At 37.8% G+C, this 21,692-nt stretch overlaps 1 protein-coding gene across 3 annotated transcripts in view; it reads right to left on the bottom strand.

The window, feature by feature from the left end:
- Positions 1 to 19,016, bottom strand: part of pask (PAS domain containing serine/threonine kinase) — a 34,453-nt gene extending 15,437 nt beyond the window's left edge. The window contains exons 1-12 of one of the 3 annotated variants that reach the window (XM_062976519.1): positions 18,847 to 19,016; positions 18,282 to 18,496; positions 16,107 to 16,342; positions 13,890 to 14,060; positions 11,941 to 12,081; positions 10,793 to 10,927; positions 10,264 to 10,578; positions 9,129 to 9,288; positions 7,551 to 7,722; positions 6,992 to 7,411; positions 3,437 to 4,539; positions 2,680 to 2,861 (exon numbers count right to left, since the gene is read on the bottom strand). In XM_062976519.1, the coding sequence (XP_062832589.1) occupies positions 2,680 to 2,861; positions 3,437 to 4,539; positions 6,992 to 7,411; positions 7,551 to 7,722; positions 9,129 to 9,288; positions 10,264 to 10,578; positions 10,793 to 10,927; positions 11,941 to 12,081; positions 13,890 to 14,060; positions 16,107 to 16,342; positions 18,282 to 18,447 (3,201 nt within the window). In that variant the 5' untranslated portion in view covers positions 18,448 to 18,496; positions 18,847 to 19,016. Of the gene's footprint in view, positions 1 to 2,679; positions 2,862 to 3,436; positions 4,540 to 6,991; positions 7,415 to 7,550; positions 7,723 to 9,128; positions 9,289 to 10,263; positions 10,579 to 10,792; positions 10,928 to 11,940; positions 12,082 to 13,889; positions 14,061 to 16,106; positions 16,343 to 18,281; positions 18,497 to 18,846 lie in introns of all 3 variants that reach the window. The other 2 variants (XM_062976520.1, XM_062976518.1) reach the window with 2 other exon arrangements.
- Positions 19,017 to 21,692: the final 2,676 nt, after the last annotated feature.

The following is a 21,692-nucleotide window of genomic DNA, read 5'->3' as shown; positions in this document are numbered from 1 at the left end:
AAAGTACTCCTGTTGAACTTTGAACTAATAAAATTATTCTATGCTAAAAGACAATGGCAGATGAAATTCAACAAGACACCCATAGCAATAGGCTACACATGGAAGTACAATGTACCATTAGAAAGGGAGGATATCATGAGAAACAACACACAATGGCCTAGAAAAAGTACACAATGTGAAATATCACAGGCTACAGTATTACTGAAAAACACTAGACATTTTTAATGTAACCTAAACTATGGCATTACAATCATAAATCAAGAATCAGAAATACAGTGCTTGAAAGCAAAGTGTACACTGTGAAACATGTCTCATCTTTATGGTAATTTCAGAGCATTTCCAGACAACCCTAAAACCTGTGCCGAAATGGGTAAAAGTAACCTGCTTCAGCGCGGGTTCTAATCTACACCCACCCACCCAAACTCCGGGCTTTCTTGGGGGGGGGGGGGGTACATGCCACACCGACTGAAATTTGCAAGGAATTTAGTAATTGGGCTTTTCATCTATCCCTCCCCATTTGTTATAGTACAATAACACACACATAGACCCTGTTTCCCCGAAAATAAGACAGGGTCTTATATTAATTTTTGCTCCCAAAGATGCACTAGGTCTTATTTTCAGGGGATGTCTTATTTTTCCATGAAGAAGAGCTCACATTTACTGTTGAACAACAAAATGAACATTTATTATATACTGTAAAGTAGTTGTCATCACAAACCAGCATAACCAGACAAACTGTGAATCCTATCAAGAATTTCTTGTTACTGCCATTATTTACATGTGCAACAATCTATGGTACCTCTTGCAGTTTAGGTTTCACAATGTTTCCACACTGATTTCTCTCTATTCTAGTTTCAATGTAGTCGTGAATGATGAATAATATAATATACTATAATAATAATATAATATAATAATATAATGATATACAATATATTAATTAGATAATATAATAATATGATATAATAATAGAATATGATAATAATATCGTATTAATAGGATAATATAATAATGGGATATAATAACAGAATAGCATAATAATAATATAATAATAGGATAATATAATAGAATAATAGAATGGAATAGAATGATATAAAATATATTAATAGGATAATATAAAATGGAATATAATAATAATAATAAAAGAATATGCTAATAATGATAAAATAATAATATGATAATATAATTGAATAATAGTATAGAATATAATGATATAAAATATATTAATAGGATAATATAAAATGGAATATAATAATAACAGAATAATAATATAATAATATGAAAATATAATAGAATAATAATAGAATAATAATATAATGATATAATAATAATAATAGAAAAATATAATATAATGATATAAAATATATTAATAGGATAATATAATAATGGGATATAATAATAGTAACAGAATATGATGATAATAATATGGCAATAGAATAATAGTATAAAATAATGTTTCAGGGCATAGGATAGGAATAAGGATGAGAGGAGAATCCCAATGCGTCCTGTACCTTTAAGAAACTGAAAGAGCAGGATGAGTGGAAAGCCCTCTTCCTTCCCTCCCTCCTTCCCTTGCCCTGGCTCCAGGAGCCAATCAGAAGCCTTGGGGGCGAAGCGAGCATGGCCAGGAAGCATGGCCTTGTCTCCGGAGGAAGAAACGGCAGCGCAGCAGCAGCCACGGAGGCTGGGGGACAGGCAAGGCAAGGCCAGCAAGCACTTTCTCTCCCTCCCTCCCTCCGGTGTGTATGAGGAGTGCTGCTTTAGCCCTGCAGCCATGATTCCCAATGGAACTCTGCTGCAGCCTTAGTTGCTAGGTCTTACTTTCAGGGGAGGCCTTATATTTGGCAATCCCCCCAAACCCCCGCTAGGTCTTATTCTTTGGGGAGGTCTTATTTTCGGGGAAACACGGTATGTACTAGCTTGCTTTTAAACTCATGTTTCATAGCTTCATGGGACAGGCTCCTCAACAAAGAGCACAACACTATAGACTGATATCACACTAGTGCTGAAAGAGTAGGCAAAGAGTTTGCATCTCATCTGAAATCCTGTGGCTGCCTCCTACAGAATTCTGAGGCTTGTAATTGAGGGGAGAAACCTTTCAAATGCTCAGCCAGAGAGGTCCTGGGTATCACTAAACTACAAGACGTTCTTTGCCTACTCTTTCAGCTCTGGTGTGATAAAGCATTAGCTAAACAGAGATGCAGACAGGTTGACTGTTCTGGTCCCAGTGCAGATAAGAAGCTCTCGCTGACAGAATCTTCCTCTTCTCTCAACCTCAGGGGAAAAGGAACAAGGTGGAATTCATCCCTGCAAAGCCTGTGGCATCCCAAAGCTTCTAGAAAGCCAAATGCTGGTGCCTTGCCCAAAAGCTTGAAGGCCCATCTGAGGCTAGGGGACAACATAACATTTAGTAGTGCAAATCTGGTGAGCATTGCTTATGTTCTCTGTTTTTTGCATCAATTTCTAACTACTGTATTTGTCACCAATAAAACCGTATTTTGGACTCTCACTGACTTAGTCTTCTTTCGGTGTATTCTTTGAGCCTAAATTGAGCAAGGCCTAAGTGGATCAAGCTTTCCAGAAGAATATAGTTCACTAGACATTTACTTCTTTACTTTATAAACGATGAACTTGATAACCGATAAACTATAGCTCAATTAAAAGAGAATTCTGAACACTTACTTCTGCCAGGTTGACAGCAGAGACATCTACAACAGTATGAGAGGAACTGGCCAATCTGGAAAGAAGTAAATGAGTCTTTGCAGCTGCTTCTTTCTGGCTCTGAAAATGGTCTCTCATAACCCAAATACAAAAAAGAGCAGCAGGGTCTTGTAATTCTACACGCTTCACTTCAAAAAGTATGCCTACAACATTATAAAACAAGAGAACACTGATAGGTGATACAAATATATATGTGTATATATAATACAGCCTCCACTTTTGCTGGATTTAGGGGCACAGGAATCCAGTGAAAGTGAAAAATCACAAATACAGAAATACAGAACATCCCTGTAGGAATTTCTACATCTTCAACCATGATGCTTTCACCAACTTGGCAACTGACCACCTATCAGAATTGCATTGAAATCTCTAGAAATCTCTTCAGCTCCTCCAGCATGGCTGAAATAATTTGACCATATTGTCACAGGAGGCCTAGAGATTCCTGGAGAGAACATTTTACATCAAATTCATGAAAAATCAAATCTGCAAAAATCAAAACCATAAATGTGGAGGGATTAAAATCGAATTAATGTTTTCCTTTGACTGGTTTCTTTCTGAATTCCAAACCTGGATGGGCAATGTATTAAAGCACAAATTGATTAAAATCCTTGTGAGCACACTTTTATAGCAAACTTTTTTCTTGTAATTTTTTTTATCAAAGAAGTGTCCAATTAAAAATATGAAGGGAGGAGGGGAAAAACGACTATTTCCAACTTACTGAGCCTGGAACCATCTCTGTGGTAGCAGTTGCCTGAATAGCTTCCTTCGTGGATCTCATTGTTCAAACTTATTCCTGGAGATAGCACTTTCACAGGAGTAGATGTTACTTGTTTTAATGCCATAAATTCTTCTTGGGACCGTTCCTCATTGCCTGGAGAATGTATTTCTAGGTGGCGGCCCGTGCTCTCTCCAGACCCCGAAGAACAGTTTCTAGCGACATCTAAACTAGAGAGGCCTGAATGTTTGCTAGCAAGCAAGTTTCTCTGACAGCCAGTTGGAGACTCCCCCTTCAAGAGGAGGTCAATTTGATTGCTTGCAGAAGTATTATTCGTCTGGTTCAGGAATTGACCATGATCTTCCTCATTTAACGAGAGTTGTGTCAGCTCAGGTGTAGCTGAACATACTTCTCCACTTCTGATACCCAAATCCTTCAAGTCACAGCAAAGAGAGTCTGTCACATCAGTGGTCTTTCCCTCCACAACTGCAAGGTCGTCACAAGGAGATAACAGTCCCATAGAAACAGGAGAGTTGCTGCTCCTTTCCTCATACAAGAAGGCTGGCAAGTCACTCGACAAATTTTCTAATGGAACATTTCCAAGGCCTCCATTTCTTGCCCTACTTTCCAGAGGCCCATGGGTTTCCTGCAGATGACACACTGTGTTGTACATTGGCTCATCCAGAGTTGGAGTGCCAAATGATACATGCACAGCATCACAAGGCACACTTATCTCATGACCAAAATCATCTAATATATTCATGGCCAAAGTCTCATCATCTAGAAGAGAACCATTTTTTCCATTAGATGTAGGGGTATATTGGCACTTCAAGGTTTCAGGTAGCAAACCAGAAGCATGTTTATCAGAAAGACTGTCTTCTCCTTCTTTCTGAAGAAAGTCAGCACTATTCCTAGAGAGAACCCTCTCCTGCACTTTAGTTTCATCTTCTAACACACTTGGCTCCATATGCAATTGTTGTGGGAAACAAGCTTCATTCTCCTGAGAACTAATAGGTTTTGCAGTCTCAGTGAAGTGTCCATCCTCTAGATTCTCAGAAGGAAAGACTACATCAGGATCCAGCACATGGCTATCTGCTGTATCTTCCCTGCAATTAAAAATAACATGAGAGGTTACTGATCACGTTGTTATGAAGAGGCAAGAATCTCCTTTCCTAATGTGTTCTGATCCTCATATTAATCATTGTTTTTATTTTAATCAAAATATTTTAACCACCATCTAGTCCAGTGGTTCTCAACCTGTGAGTCCCTAGGTGTTTTGGCCTACAACTCCCAGAAATCCCAGCCAGTTTACCAGCTGTTAAGATTTCTGGGAGTTGAAGGCCAAAATATTTTGGGACCCACAGGTTGAGAACCACTTTTCTAGGCAAAAGATCCCAGAATAGCGTACAAAAGTGTAAATACAGCTTGTTTAAGTTAAATATATGAATGCACCAAAATTAGTAATCACAACTGAAAAGATAATTAAAGAGAATATAACTCAGATGTAAAGCATGGAAATGAAAAGGACTGGCTATGGGTTCCAGAACCAAGACAAAGAGTTTGGATCGTATGAGCCCTGCCTTATTCTAAATTGTACAGGAATATAATCCTAGAGATCTCCTTCACACCAACCTATAATAATATAATATAAATAATAAATCTTTATTTGTGCCCCACTACCATCTCCCCGAGGGGACTTGGGATGGCTCACAGAACCACTGTAAGTGCTGCATATAAACAACAATACACAAGTATACAAATACACAAGTGAAAATATATGGTATAAGTATAAAAACAACAAAACACGTAGCATCCCAGTAAAAATTGTAAGAATTATAAAGTTTCCTAAAATGTAGTAAACCTGCAAAAAAGCTGGATATTTGTAATAATAAAGTGCGGAGTAGCACAATCGGAGTGACCTAAGCAGAATCAGAGTGGCCTAGGTGGCATCTAACAAGGCATGTCTTAAAACAGTGCTTCTTAAGATATCTGATGGGAAGAAATTGCAAGGTTTCTCTTTCCAGTGTGCCAGTGACCTGCTCCATATTTATGCCCATTACTTATTTCTTTCTTACCGGGAAACTCATGAAGAAATGGCAGCCAGTAGTTTGCAGACTGGAACTAGTCCATTGACTTCTACATCATCATAATTTGGTGAGAGCTGATCAATATTGTAAAATATTCTCTGCCAAATAAACACTCAAATCCCTATTAGTATGCCTTTTGTTGGGGGGGGGGGGCTGTTTTTACATTGTTAAATTCTTGTGCCTTTTGAAAGAATGCATAATACCTTCTTTACCACTTTGAAACTTTTGATTGGCATAAGGTGCGTTTTAAATGAAATATTTAAAACTAAGTAATTCTCGTCATGCGCCATATGAGTCATTCCATGATCACATGGAATGACAAAGACAATAACAATCCAGCTGAGAATCTCAAGATAAAAAATAAGTGGAGCAGCTGTAGGATAATTTTAGGCTATCATCTAAGATGTTTATTTCCAAGTAAATGGTAAGAAACAGAGTTTAAATTGTTAGAACGCAACTTTACCACACAGACATGAACATTACTAGATGACTCACTTATCAATGAATCATTATTCCATTGGTATTGTTTGAGATGACAGGAAGAGGCAGCAAATTCATGTCTGTGGAGTTTGATCCATGACAGCCAGCTCACGCATTCTGCTCATTACCTAATGATGGATGCACACACACACACACACACACACACACACACACACACACACACACACACAGAGAGAAATTATCTCCTTTTCCATCTTAGAAGCAAGGCCTATTTTGGAATCAGCAATGTGTAGCAACTTCAATTATGAATGTATTCATTTCTAAATAAGACAAAGCAATCCTGATCCTAACATATTCTGTGGATAAGGGAGTCCCTCTCACTTTTTCCACATGTGACAGAACTGTTGTAAAGCTACAAAATTCTGACTATTGCTAAGATTTAAAAAATTGAAAATAAAAACTTGCTTTAAACCAGAAGCATTGCAGTTGGGCTTTTTTTGATTTTGATAATCATTCAGAAAAAAGGGATTGGTGAACTAGCTCGGCAAATTGTGACAGCAGCACAAATATTTTTTCCTAAATATTGGAAAAGATCAAAGATCCTATCTGAGAAGAAATGGATTAGTAAGGAATAATTTACGCAGCTACACCCCAATAAACAATTTGCACAAGACAGCATTGTATTTGATACTGAGAAGGTGAGGTAATTTCCTACTTGATAGATGCAACTATCTTTCGGGTTGCTAGGTCAGCAACGAGCAGGGGCGATTTTTTATTTTTAATTGTCGGGTGCTCACCCCGCCACGGGATGGCCTCGAATTCATAACCTCTTGGTCAGAGTGATTTATTGCAGCTGGCTGCTCAACAGCCTGCACCACAGCCCAGCCCATTTAATATATTAAATATAATATCTAATGTATTAATTAATATATTTAATAGAAATATAGATATTATATATATACATACATACATACATACACACACACATATATATATTAAAAGGCTTCAAACTCATGTGTACACAACCTACCTGTTCAATGATGTAGACACCTCTGCATGTGGCAATACAAGTGAAGGCAGGTTAAATTCACCATCCAGCTGTCTTTCTTCCCTGTTCTGGAGCTCTGCTCCATCACTCTTTATTATTGGGACAGATTCCATCATTTCATATGGGAAACAAAAACTGTGAGTATCAATAGTATCACCTTCTTCTTCTTCTTCTTCTCCCTGAAGTAGGCCACAACTTTTCCCGACAAAATCCTTTTCTTGCTGCTCAGCTCTGCTTTCTAATGCATAGAGTTCAGACTGAGATTTATTTGGAGAAGAGATTTCACATTGTTGGGAATTAACTGGCTTTGTTGCCTGATGGTCGGTGCTGACTCCTTCAGATACTCTCTCAGAAGACAGAATTTGATCAGCAACAGATACATTCATGCTAACTGTGGAGTCTCTACTGAGAAAAAAATTAACTGGTTAAGTTGTGTAGAACAAGGGAGGATCTTCTCCAATATATCTTCCGCCCCACGATGTAACATTAGCAACTTAATATACATTTGTCACTGATTAAATGCCACCTGTATGAAACATACCCATTAACTGGTGTGGATGCTTGTGGTGGAGGTGACAAAAAAGAAAGCAAACTGCCACCATTTCCCTGCTGGGTACCATTCCCAGTATGGAACTGTCCTTCATCGCTCCCAGTTAATTCCTGTTCTTGCAGGCCCAACGAAGACATATCACCAGCAGTGTATGGTGTGATTCCTGAATCAAAGAAACAATGCAATGATTCTTTCAGCCTGACTCTGGAAGCCACTTCATCAACTCAGCATTTGTATGGCCTCAAAACTCCCAAATTACTTTGCTTCAAGACATCAAGTTAACATAATATTCTAAAATGTTAAAAATTCAGTAAGTACTTCTAATATATTAATGTATTCATGCCTCAAGAACTGGGGTAATCACATGTGGTAGATGAGTCATTATTTCATATGTACTGTATTTGTTTCCACCGTTCAAATATTTTTAATTAAACACACAAAAGGTGTACGTAAACATATTTAAACAACGGTTGCTTAACAAACATAAATCTCTATCTAAAATTCTAAAACCACCAACATAGACATAAGTTTTAAAAGTGGATTTCGAGCTTCTCTTTCGTTGGTTTCCCTATAAATGTAACTTTTTTCTTCCACTTTATATCAAGCAATTTTTTACTTCTGTTTATTGGGAATATCCAAACATTTTATGTCTCCAGACCTATACATAAAGTCATTCCTTTTCCATCAGAAGTATATTAAAATGGTCTCCATTCATCCTTCAACAACATTGTTAATTTGTCCATTTCTATCATTTCCCACCTTTTAACTGTCCAATCTTCTACATTTGGTATCTCATTATTTTACATGTATTTACAATATACAGTAGAGTCTTGCTTATCCAACATAAACAGGCCAGCAGAACGTTGGATAAGTGAAAATGTTGGATAATAAAGAGGGATTAAGGAAATGCTATTAAACGTCAAATTACGTTATGATTTTACAAATTAAATACCCAAAACATCATGTTTTACAACAAATTGACAGAAAAAGTAGTTCAATACATGGTAACGTTATGTAGTAATTGCTGTATTTACAAATTTAGCACCAAAACATCCCGATCTATTGAAAACATTGACTACAAAAACACTGACTACTAAAAGGCAGACTGCGTTGGATAATGCAGAACGTTGGATAAGCGAAGGTTGGATAAGCAAGACTCTACTGTAGTTAAAAGGCTCGATGGTCTAAAAATGAATGTGCGTTAACTTTATACATTCACAGCAAATATGGATTCTGTCCAAAAAACTAGACAGTGCTCCACATTTCATGATTAACACCTTACACATTGCAATGGTAAGCTCCATGTAAATGAAACAACACATCAAAGCATAATTCAAAGGGATGCCTTCAGCAAAACAATCTTGAGTAAGTTCAAATCAGTACTTGTTGTCTTGCAATTTCAGGTTGACATTGTTTTGTTTTTGGGAAGAGACATGCCAAAGCAAAGGGGTAAGGGTACGCCACATGCATTGCACAACCATAAAGGGTACACCATATGCATTACTTAACCTACCTTTAAGGAAAAGAGACAATGACACAGCTTTCTGGGCACTACTTGCATAAACTAACCTTCATTAATTTCCACTGTACCACAGCCATCCATCCGGGTCTGTTTAAATTTGCTCTCATTTTCTGCATCAGAACTTCCTCTAGACCTCCGGAGCTGCAGAGAGGAATTCCCAGCTTTGTCCATATACTTATAAAACCCAGGAATCAAAAATGTGATGTTCTAGAATAGAGAATTAAACAAGATAAAATCTATCCCCTTATTCAATAATAATTGATGTCACTATAATCTAAGACTGGGTAAAAGAGACATACAAGTATGTAATAACAACAACAACAACTTTATTTTTAGACTGCCCTCTCTCCCAGAAGGGACTCAGGGCGGTTTACACACAGAGAAAAGGCAAACATTCAATGCACAAAATAATACAAACACATCAAAAATCAGAGTAATACACAATATCAACAGTAAATGTATAGCAAAAGAATTAAAACAGTATAAAATAATCCACTAGACATAACACTAATAAAATGCATTAACATTAAAACATATTATGTGGTCATTATGTTAGTTCTCTAAATGTTCAACTGAAAACCTGCTTTTGTACTTTTTTCTTAACTTTTTTTCAGCAATCATTTGAAGTCTTTGATATTAACTGCTAGTAGCATCATGTCATCTTCATATCGTTACCTGTTAATGTTATTTTCTCCACGTCTAATCCTGCTTTGCATATATGTTCAGCATACAAGTTAAACATGTAGGATGATAGCACGCAGCCTTATCTGACCCCCTTACCAATTGGAATCCATTATGTTTCTCTGTATTCTGCCTGATGGTGCCTCCCGTACTGTGTACAGACTACATATCAGGACAATCAAATGTTGTTGAAAACCCATTTCTTTAAGAACAACTCACATATGTGATCTTATATTGCTCAATATTCAATCAAACCTAAGCAGTAGAAAGCCATTTGTATTTCTATTCTGTGATAGAAGTATGCTCAATATTACTGGCAACTTCATCCAAATGAGTTGGTCTCATATTCTTGCCCATTATTGAAAGGTTACTCTCACTCCTTAGCACTTAGCAACACAAGTGATATTTCCAGAGCTTGAAAATCTACCAATTTAGAAAGCATTAATCACTTCATGAAAACACAGATCTTTTTTTTAGACAGAAGGAAAACAATATAGTTACCTGTCCCAGTAGCTCTTTTTTCTCATAACCAAACAGCATTAGAGAAAATGTGTTGCTGATTCCATAAATTGTACCATCGGCCTGAACAGTTATCAATCCATTGATGGTTGTAAACACCCAGATGGTGGCACAGAAAGAACAATTCACGGGGAAGGATGGTGTATTGTTTTCTGAAATGTCAGCCTCAACTTCTGGCTCATCGTTATCTCGTACTAGGATACTATCTTGATCAGGCAAGTTCACTTTCAGCTTTAGGCTGAGCGGGAATGTTGTCCCTTCCCTCGCTCGGCCAACAGATCTCTGAATCTTGATATTCTGAAAGAAGAAGCCTATGGTCATATTGTAATGAATATTTAAGCAAATACAAATATTCAATCACAATAGGAAGAAAATCCAATGAACTCTGACTGGAAGGAGGCCTCAATTTGCTATTACAAATTTAAAGTTACATATAAAAGCAATCTATGCAGAAATGCAGTGTCCAAGTGATATTCAAGAGAACAAGTGTCAATAATTTACAATACGATACCTGGGGTATTTTTTTGCCAGGAGTAGGGATTTGAATAGAAGGAATCAGGTCTGTTATGTAATGACCAATCACATCTTCCGAGGCAGCATAACCATGAAGATGAGCAAAAAGTGGGTCACAGGAAACAATCTCTCCCTTCAGATGAGAGAGATTCACAGAATTATAATTGCAAAGATTTCAATCCAAAAACATTCTGACAAAATTAAAAGTAACACAAGAGGCCCTAAAGAAATGCCATTTTAAACAGATAATGGATTCCTTATCCTCCAAGGTCTTGCCATTTATGTAATATAATATCTTTCTGTTAAACAACAGAGATCCAAGAAAGCAGGGAATATAATGTAAAAAAATTGTTTAAAAATCCCTTACATTCATAAGTGCCTCACAATACTCTGCAGCCTTTTGGGTCAAGAAAAAACTCCTGTGATCATAAATTACAGCAACAAGAAAATAATAATAATAATAATAATAATAATAGTAAACAACGTTATTTTACCCCACCGCCATCTCTCAAAAGGGAGTCAGAGCGGCTTACAGAGCACTCATTATGTTGCATTACAGATGGTGCAATAAAATACAAACACTTCAATACCAAAGGTAAAAGCATAATTTACATCATCAGTATATAAAACAATAACACAATAAAATTATCAACCCTAAAATAAACATTGATAAAACATCACGTTAAATTTATTTATTTATTTATTTGAAACTTTTATATTCCACCCTTCTCACCCCGAAGGGGACTCAGGGTGGAGCACAACATATATATGGCAAGCATTCCAGGCCGGGACATAAAATAACTATAATTATACACAAACATTAAAATTAGTTATATCTACTTAAAAACCAGCTGTTTAAACCAACTCAATATGGACATAAAATGAATAGCAACCATCCCATCTTATAAAGTACTTTCAGTGGAAAAACCTGCCAGGCATAAATTAGGGTTAAACCATTACAACAGGTCATTTTAAACAACCTATTGAGAATAATAACTTCAAGCTTGTACAGATACAAGCTATCAATCAAAATGCATGTCTTTGACAGCTAACATGTTGTTCGTGTTGTTCAAAATCAAAACTGCATCAGTTAACTCCTTGAATACCCATCTTACATTACAGAATCTTTTTAGCAACTGTACTTACATTGCTTGTGAAAAAAACAGTGGCAGAAAGTCTTTCCACCGGCTCCAGAACAACCACACAGTATTTATTTTGAGGTGTTTTAATTCTTCTGGTCCAAACAGAGACTGGGATCTTCTCACTGCTCCGGGAAATAACGTCTACCTATGGATAAAATACATTGTTAAACTTCCTATCTGCAGACTATAGAATTTAATCAATCCAGTTACATACTTGTTTGCAATTATATCTGTAGAGTTTGAAGCATGCAGTTTACATTATTTAAGAATATATACTCAGTGATTCTGGCCATGGATGTGTATCAGTTATAAAAAGATTACTGCAGCAGGCTTCACCAACATGCCTAAATGGATCCATCAGGATTATAAAAGTATACAGCATTTTTCAAGGACTGTGCAAGGGCCTTTGTTGACTAATTTACATGAAATTCCTTTTATGTGCACAGAGCTGGAAGTTCCATGGTTCATTTGGGTGTGTGTGCGTGTGTGTGTATGTTCAATAGACCACACACTTTACATTTACATAGAAGTTTGAGTATTCTGAATGTCTCATAGCTATTACCTTTTAAATAAATTTGATCAGTGCTATTAGCCCAATACTGGAACAGTTGCTTGCCAAAGACCACAGATGACTTTGGCAATTATGTGCCACACTGCTACAGATCAGCAATGGATAGAATGTGATATGCTAGAAGACTTTCCTAAATAAAATTCCCCAATTTCAAATTTGTTGAAAAAATGATCTATCATTCTACAACAACTGCAAATATGGAACATGACATCAGAAGATATTAAAAACTAGAAATCTGACTACAGCTGCAAACCATCTCAAATTCAACAGGGCAAACATTTGTAGAACTGGATTACAAAATGTAAGGCCAAATAACTACCATATAAAATGCTCAAACTGACACTTTATGGAACTAAGGATAACTCTTTGTGCATCTGATAAAATATATTCATATCTATTCCAGAAAATCTTATAACCAACAAAAGCAAGGTTCCTTTGTATTTTCCTGAAATCAAATACCCACATTTCATGCATTAAATCCAAAACTTTACATATGAGAGCAAAAAGACATCATACATTTAGCCATGCTGTAAAAAGCTTCACCTACTGATATCTTCATATTTTACGGCATGTTGTTGAAAAGCTCAGTAGTAGACTAAGCAATCCCTTCTCTGGAAGAAAACCCAAGTTAATTGCTAAACCTTGTTATGGTTAACTGGCAGTCCCTCAATGAATTCCAGATCTACCAATTATTTATACACAATGTATAGGGCTGTACCGCAATGGCCAGAAGGTTTAGGGATGGCTGGCCTCCACCAGAACGTCCAAACAAGACAAGATTACGTCTCTCTTACCAACAAACTGAATTTCTGAACTAAATGTCTATTACATTTTTTGAAAATATAAATTGAGAAGGATCAACTCAAAGACTATTTTCTATAAATCAGCAGACTGAATCAGCATGCCACCGGTCTATTAATCTAAAATTAAAATGTTTTGTTCCTGAATTTGTCTATACATATTCTGGTTGTTTTTTAAAATTCCATATTCATTATACATCCATACACACATCATGACCTATTATTTCAGTATAGTGAGAAAGGTTGAACACTAGAATTTATTTTTACTACATGTAAATATGTAATCTAATAAGCATGCTTTGATTGTTTAGTTGCATGTCTAGATGTTTTTAAAGAGCTCATTTGTAATACTTCATTACACTTGAACAAAACCAGTTTTATTTCTGATGTCAAAATTCTATAAACTAGCTTGAGCTTCAACATGAATGGTGGGATGTAAGTGAAAATAACAATAATAACACAAGCAGAATCGCTATAGATGCCTGGCTAGTTCTTTTATGGATATTCAACCCTATGAGAAATAGCATAAAATAGAGGACATAATGTATCTGTTAGAGAACATTTATTCCATGTCTCACACACCACTATTCCAGGAATTACGTTTTCATGTTCTTCAGCATCAGCATGTTCTTCCTTTAGTGCTTCCATAATATCCCAACTGGATTTTGAAATCATCTGAGATAATTTCTGGCCAATCACTTCCTGGGTACTATAACCAAGAAGCTTGCAAGCTTTGTCATTTGCAACTAGAATCTAAAAAGAGAAAAATAAGAACAGTGAACTGAATTTCCCTTTTACTGTTTAAAAAAGTATTTAAAAAACACCATATATCTGGCAATGGAATAATAAAACAGATGAAGTATACTAAGTCCCAACCATTCACTTAAAAGGGGAGAAGAAGTATTTTATGTATAGATAAATCTAATCCTCAGATGGTAGTTCAGTGGGACTCTACATTTTGTTGCACTGCAAATCCCAGCATTCTTCACAATTTCCCATGTTGGCGAGAGCTGGTGGAAGTCAAAATCCTGCAACATCTGGAGAGCTGCACAATTCCCACCACTTCCAATGGACAAGGAATAATGTTTCTCTTACCAACAACTCATGATTCCTTATCAAAAATCACTAGCACTTTCTGAAAACAGCAGCCTGAATCAGCACACAGCCAGTACACATCACTCAGAAAAGTTTATCTCAGAGAGATAAGGAAAGTGATAAAGAAAACATTCTGTACTAAAGCATTATAGCTTGCTTGTTTTTCACACAGATGTATTCTGGAGGCGATGCACACCATAGCAACATGGGTTTTCAAACCCTTTTGTTACAAGAAACAATATCTAGCTCTAGTTTATGCAAGCTTTCCCCATCATATTTGATTCCAGAAGAAGCTACTACCATGTTGTATTACAAAGAAATAATTAAAACATACTGTTCTGCTGTGGAAAAGCCTGGCAGGTATTGTTTTATAACCTGTCGTTCTACATTTATCTGAATTATTCGTACACGGCAGTATATGATAATACAATCATAGAATTGGAAGGGACTCCAAAGGCCATCCAGTCCAACCTCCTGCCATGCAGGAACACACAATCCTATCACTCCTAAAAATTGTCACCCAGCCTCTTCCAAGGAGACTCCAGCACACTCTATCTTGCTGTTGAACAGCTCTTAGAAAGTTCTTCCTAATGTGTAGGTGGAATCTTTTCACATTGTTTGCAACATCAAAACGAAATATCTATAGGTACTTGATCTCCTTTCCACACTGAGTTAGTTCTTTCTCCTCCAGCAAATCACTCCATCTTTTGCCATCCCATATGTCTAGGTGACTTTTGGGACAAAACTTCTTGTCAATGAGAAAACACGGTGGATTAGGAAAGTGGGAAGGAATGCAAAGTCAGAAGGGAAGCCCACACAATGTAATTTTCCTTTCTCATTTCATTTCTTTGACTCAAAAGGGCCCATCCCTGCCCACTTCTGCCCATTCATTTCTAGTATTGCAACTTATTATCCCATGTCTAGCTACAGACTTTCTTTTAACCTCTGAGCATTTGAATTTCCTTCTGACTTTAGTTAAATTGTGTGATTTTATCCCATCACTATTCTTAGTTGTCCTCTTCTTTAACCCAGTAGGCTGCTCAGTGCATTCTAACATTTTTTTTGTTTCATTTTGGGTTGCCTCATTACCGGGTTTGCATAGCAAAAGATATCCCTCTATCGTCCCTTCTACACTGCCATATAGTCCAGTTCAAAGCAGATAATCTGGATTTTATAAGGCAGTGTAGAAGGGGTCTATGTAGCACTTAAAATAATTAGCTATGATGCCAATGTCCTCCTTGAGAGACACCCTGACAGTATCATCTGTCACTATATCTGTATTTTTATTTATATCCCGCTTTTTCCCCTCTAAAAAAGTGACTTAAAGGGGCTTACAGTAAAACTGATATAATGCAATTTAAAACCCAGAAAACATACAAACATTAAAATAGAATTATATATTAACAGTATTGAAAATAAACAATTAAAACTCTTAAAACTGATTTTAAAACCTATTAATAACTAAAACCACAGTACCACCTGACTTGATTGAACCTCCTTCTTTAAAAGCCCGTCTGAATAGATAAACCAGTGATTACACCTGATATAAGTCATGGGACAGAAACTATACCTTCCATATAGGACACCACATCAGTTCCAAGTAACACAGCAAATGATGGGAGTTGTAGTCCAGCAACATCTGACAGGTAATAGGTTCCTTACCTCTTGCTTTCAGTCAAATTTGTACAAAGCCTAAGTTCATACCTCAGTTGTTCTGACATCCACAGTAAAGATGGCTTTGTTTGGATTACGAATAGAAGTCGGCAGGGCCTGAGTAGATTCTCCCAAGGCCAGGACATTTAAGAGGGAACAAGAAGAGGCATTGCATATCGAACAAGAGAGAGAAGTGGATTTCAACTGAGTCCAAGAGTTGTGAAGTTTGCTGGTACAGATGTTCCGAGCTGCCAACGAAGACAAGCAATAAGAATTCCATCCATTTTCTAAAAAAGAAAGACGACAAATAATTTTCTCAATATCAGAGAAGTTTTCATGAGCATCTTATAAATCATTAATCTCAACAGCTCCAAAAATATAACTTAATAAAAGTGCAGGGAAAAGGACTCAAGCACACAACAAACAGAAAGAAATTTAAAAGGTACTCTTAGCTCACTCTTTAATTCAAAGAGGTAGTTAATAAGAATATCAGTTTCTTTGGAGTAATGTCTCAAACAGGCACAGGCTACCTGCAGGAGATAGCAATCATAATATGAATGGCATGGGATGAAATTATTCATAGAATCATAGAGTTGGAAGCGACAAATGGCAATCCAGCCTCTGCTTAAAAGCCTCCAAAGAAGGACCCTCCACCACATTCCCGGGCAGAGAATTCCACTGCTGAACAGCTCTAACAGTGAGGAAGTTCTTCCCAATGTTCAGGTGGAATCTCCTTTCCTGTAGTTTGAAGCCATTGTTCTACATCCTGGTCTCCAGGGCAGCAGAAAACAAGCTTGCTCCCTCCTCCCTATGACTTCCCCTCACATATTTATACACAGCCATCATGCCTTCTCTTCTGCAGCTTAAACTTGCCCAGCTCTTTAAGCCACCATGCATAGAGCTTGTTATCCAGACCCTTGATCATTTTAGTCTCCCTCCTATGGACATATTCCAACTTCTCAACATCTCCCTTAAACTGCAGTGCCCAGAATTGGACACAGCATTCCAGGTATGGTCTGACCAAGGCAGAATAGAGGGGTAGCATGGCTTCCCTGGATCTAGAGACTATACTCCTATTTGTGCAGGCCAAAATCCCATTGGCTTTTTTAGCTGGCGCATGCCATTGTTGGCTCATGTTTAACATGTTCCCCACTCCAAGATCTTTTTCACATGTACTGCTGTCGAACTAGGCATCCCCCATTCTGTATCTTTGCATTTCATTTTTTTTCTACCAAAGTGGAGTATTTTGCATTTGCCCGTGCTGCCCTTCATTTTGTTAGTTTCGGTCCATCTCTCTAATCTGTTAAGATCACTTTGAATTCTGCTCCTATCTTCTGGAGTATTAGCTATCCCTCCCATTATTATTATATTTATTTATACCCCGCTTTGTCTCTCCCAAAGGGACTCAAAGTGGTTTGACATAAAAGCATTAGTATACAATTTAAAATATACAACTATGCAAACATTAAAATGGAATTAAACACAAATAGCACTAAAAATCAGTTAAAATCCATCAAATATTCAAAGTTAAAAACCACAGCACTCAAAGCACACATTACTCAAAGGGCAGCATCTATTTGGAAAAATAAATATCTCCAGAACTCAAAGATAGTTATGATGTATTACTGCTCCTTGTCTCAGTAAATATCTTCAATTACCATTAACATACGGCAGTCACCTCTAACCTGCCCATCAATATGTTTTTGACTACAGCCCGAGTTTATTGATTGATTGATTGATTTACAACATTTATATACCGCCTTCCTCCCCTAGGAGACCCAAAGTGGTTTACAACATACTGTCAACATAGTGTTAAACAGAGTTATTTATTTATTTATTTATTTACAGCATATATATTCCGCCCTTCTCACCCCGAAGGGGACTCAGGGCGGATCACATTACACATATAGGCAAACATTCAATGCCTTTTAACATAGAACAAAGACAAGACAAACATAGGCTCCGAGCGGGCCTCAAACTCATGACCTTCTGGTCAGAGTGATTCATTGCAGCTGGCTTGCTCTCCAGCCTGTGCCACAGCCCGGCTGGTGAGAGTTGGTGAGATTTGTAGTCCAGCACATCTGAGGGAATCAGATTTAATTTCCTTTTCCAAGCAGGTTCTTCATAAAATACTGTACTTTCATCCAATAGCCCAAGCTGCTGAAAGGAACATTTCTATTCTTGATTGAGAAGGTGATATATATCTCATGCTGCCAAATACATCACCTGTCAGAGATGTTTTCTTCTTGCAAAGCTTGGAGAGGCCGCTCTTCCTCTTCTTGCTAGTCCACGGAAAGGTCTTGCTCAGCTCTTCGCAGACGCCAGGGAGGCTCTGGGTCACCGAAGACCCCAATGAGGCCTCCTTGGAAGAGGGACCCTCCTTGGCTGACATGCTCACACCTGCATCAGGGCGCTGCTTTCCCCTAGAAAATCCAGCATCTCTAATAGAAACAGAAACAAGAAGTCAGAACTGGGACTCAGAAGGTCAACTTCCACATCTCTGTGTGCATCTATACCAGGCCTGGGCAAACTTGGGTCCTCCAGGTGTTTTGGACTTCAACTCCCACAATTCCCAGCTGCCTACCGGCTGCTAGGAATTGTGGGAGTTGAAGTCCAAAACACCTGGAGGGCCCAAGTTTGCCCAGGCCTGGTATAGAGTCATGGCAATTAAAGTGGAGTCAAACTGCATTGGTTATACAGTGCAGCTGCATCTTAGAAAACACAAAGTACAGCCCAATACTTGGGGATGGAGCAGTCGACTCAAAAGAAGCCAGGAATAAACTGTGGTTACCTATCCCTGAGAGGAACGCACTCTGCCCATGCTCAGAGGCTCCCTTGCTGTTCCTTCCATGTACGGCAACGGGCCCCTGGTGCTGACAAAAAGCTCCAGGACTTTCTCAACCGCTCAGCTAAACTCCCTCTGAGGCGAAAGCTTGGAACCTCGAGGTCTCTTCGAAGGCAAAACACGAGACCTTCGGGAGCCAATGACCGTGAGAAGCTTGTAAGTGACAAACCCCGCGTCCAATCGATGCCATGGGGCGGAGCCTGCGCAACGTTCGAAAGGAATGACAACAATAGCAACAAAAATTCCCGCGCAAACAGTTGCTAAGGACGCGACAGAAAGCTGGCAAAGAGGTTCAAGAGGGATTTATTAAGGGTGATCCCCACCCCACTGAATTTGTGTCACGTAGCGGCCAAAAAAGCCAGTGGGGTTTTGGCCTGCATAAACAAGAGTATAGTGTCTAGATCCAGGGAAGTCATGCTACTACCCCTTTTTAATCACCTTTTTATCTTAATTGTGCACTGCCCTAATCTCCAGCACTTTATTTCTATTCCTAATTTTATTACCTTGCGTTTTTGCACATGCCTGCATTTCCTTGCGATTTTTAATAGTTCCACCTTTTTAGTTCTGATACTCACTAATGTTATTTTATGAATGTTTATTTTATTACAGTAGAGTCTCACTTATCCAAGCCTCGCTTATCCAAGTTTCTGGATTATCCAAGCCATTTTTGCAGTCAATCTTTTCAATATATCATGATATTTTAGTGCTAAATTCATAAATACAGTAATTACAATATAACATTACTTCGTATTGAACTACTTGTCAAATTTGTTGTATAACATGATGTTTTGGTGCTTAATTTGTAAAATCATAACCTAATTTGATGTTTAATAGGCTTTTCCTTAATCTCTCCTTATTATCCAAGGTTCTGCCGGCCCGTTTAGCTTGGATAAGTGAGACTCTACTGTATTGTTTTAATTGTATATGCTGTTATTGTGTTCTGCTTTTATTTGTTTGATTCTTGGCTTGGTCCCCATGTGAACCGCTCCAAATCCTTTCGGGGAGATGGAGGATGGTTATAAATAAAGTTATTATTATTATTATTATTATTCTACCTTACTCAGACCACACCTGGAATACTGTGTCCAATTCTGGGCACCACAACTGAATGGAGATGTTGAGAAGCTGGAATGTGTCCAGAGGAGGGCAACTAAAATGATCAAGGGTCTGGAGAATAAACCCTATGAGGAGCGGCTTAAAAAGCTGGGCATGTTTAGCCTGCAGAAGAAAAGGCTGAGAAGAGACATGATGAGGGCCATGTATAAATATGTGATAGTAAGTCATAAGGAGGAGGGAGCAAGCTTGTTTTCTGCTGCCCTGGAAGCTAGGACGCGGAACAATGGTTTCAAACTACAGGAAAGGAGATTCCACCTGAACATCAGGAAGAACTTCCACACTGCGAGAGCTGTTCAGCAGTGGAACTCTCTGCCCCGGAGTGTGGTAGAGGCTCCTTCTTTGGAGACTTTTAAGTAGAGGCTGGATGGCCATCTGTCAGGGGTGTTTTGAATGTGATTTTCCTGCTTCTTGGCAGGGGGTTGGCCTGGATGGCCCGTGAGGTCTCTTCCAACTCTATGATTCTATCAAAGCAGATAATCCACATTATCTGCTTTGAACTAGATTATATGAGTCTACACTACCATATAATCCAGTTCAAATCAGATAATTTGGATTTTATATGGCAGTGTATCTAAAACAATATGCTTCTTTAGTGTCATTTCTAGGGTGACCATTATCATGTGGATACAAAATATCCAGTAAATAGTCTATGTCTATACTCGGTTTTCTTTTTAACCAGAAGGGATTTATTGATCTTTCAGGAAAGCATTTGTGTGTCTCAGGTGTTTAAATACACTAATTTATTTAGAATATTTATATCCCACTCTTCAACCACAGAGATTCCCAAGGTTCTCCATGACATCTAAAAGGCGTGACACAGAATATTTTTTATATGCAGAAGGCCCAGGTTTTGGTACCCCTAAAGGTGAATCTACATTGTAGAATTAATGCAATTTGATATCACTTTAACTACCATGGCTCAATGCTATATAATTATGGGAGATATAGTTTTACAAGGTCTTTAGCTTCTCTGCCAAAGAATGCTAGTGCTTCACCAAACTGCAACTCCCAGGATCCCATAGCATTGAGCAATGGCAGTTAAAGTGGTGCCAAACTGCACTAATTCTACAGTGTAGATGCACCCTAAGAAGAGCTAAACAAGACCCCCAATTTGAAATTCTGAAAAAATGTACTGTATTGACATACTGTAGTAGACAATGATCTATCAAATGGAGCAATGGTCTGGTGGCAGCAATTACAAGAAAGCTTTCTCAGGTCCTTTCTACACTGCCATATAAAGTCCAGATTATCTGCTTTGAACTGGATGATATGACAGTGTAGACTCATATAATCCAGTTCAAAGCAAATAATATGGATTATCTGCTTTGATAATCTGGATTATATGGCAGTGTAGAAGGGGGCTGAGAGCCGGTCAGCCTCATAAACTTCAAAAGGACATAGGGAAATTCATCAATAGTAATAAATGGAGGGCAATAGATCCCTCCTGATGTCAAAAGTTAAGCAAGATCAGGTCTATTTAGTACTTGGGAATGTGATCACCAGGGAATACCAGGTGCTATAAGGCCAGTGCAATTGTACAAGATTGAAAAAATGTTAATATAAAATTTGCTTTTAAAAAATCTGACAAAACACCTCTCTAGAAATCACTAGGTTCTTCGGCACAATTCTGTGGTCAACTTCCATCAAACTGTGACTATAGAATTGCACTGACAGAC

This window comes from Anolis carolinensis, chromosome 3 (assembly GCF_035594765.1).
Source record: "Anolis carolinensis isolate JA03-04 chromosome 3, rAnoCar3.1.pri, whole genome shotgun sequence".
Taxonomy (NCBI): Eukaryota; Metazoa; Chordata; class Lepidosauria; order Squamata; family Dactyloidae; genus Anolis; species Anolis carolinensis.
Note: the sequence above shows the minus strand (reverse complement) of the source record. Positions and strands in the feature narration are given on the sequence as shown.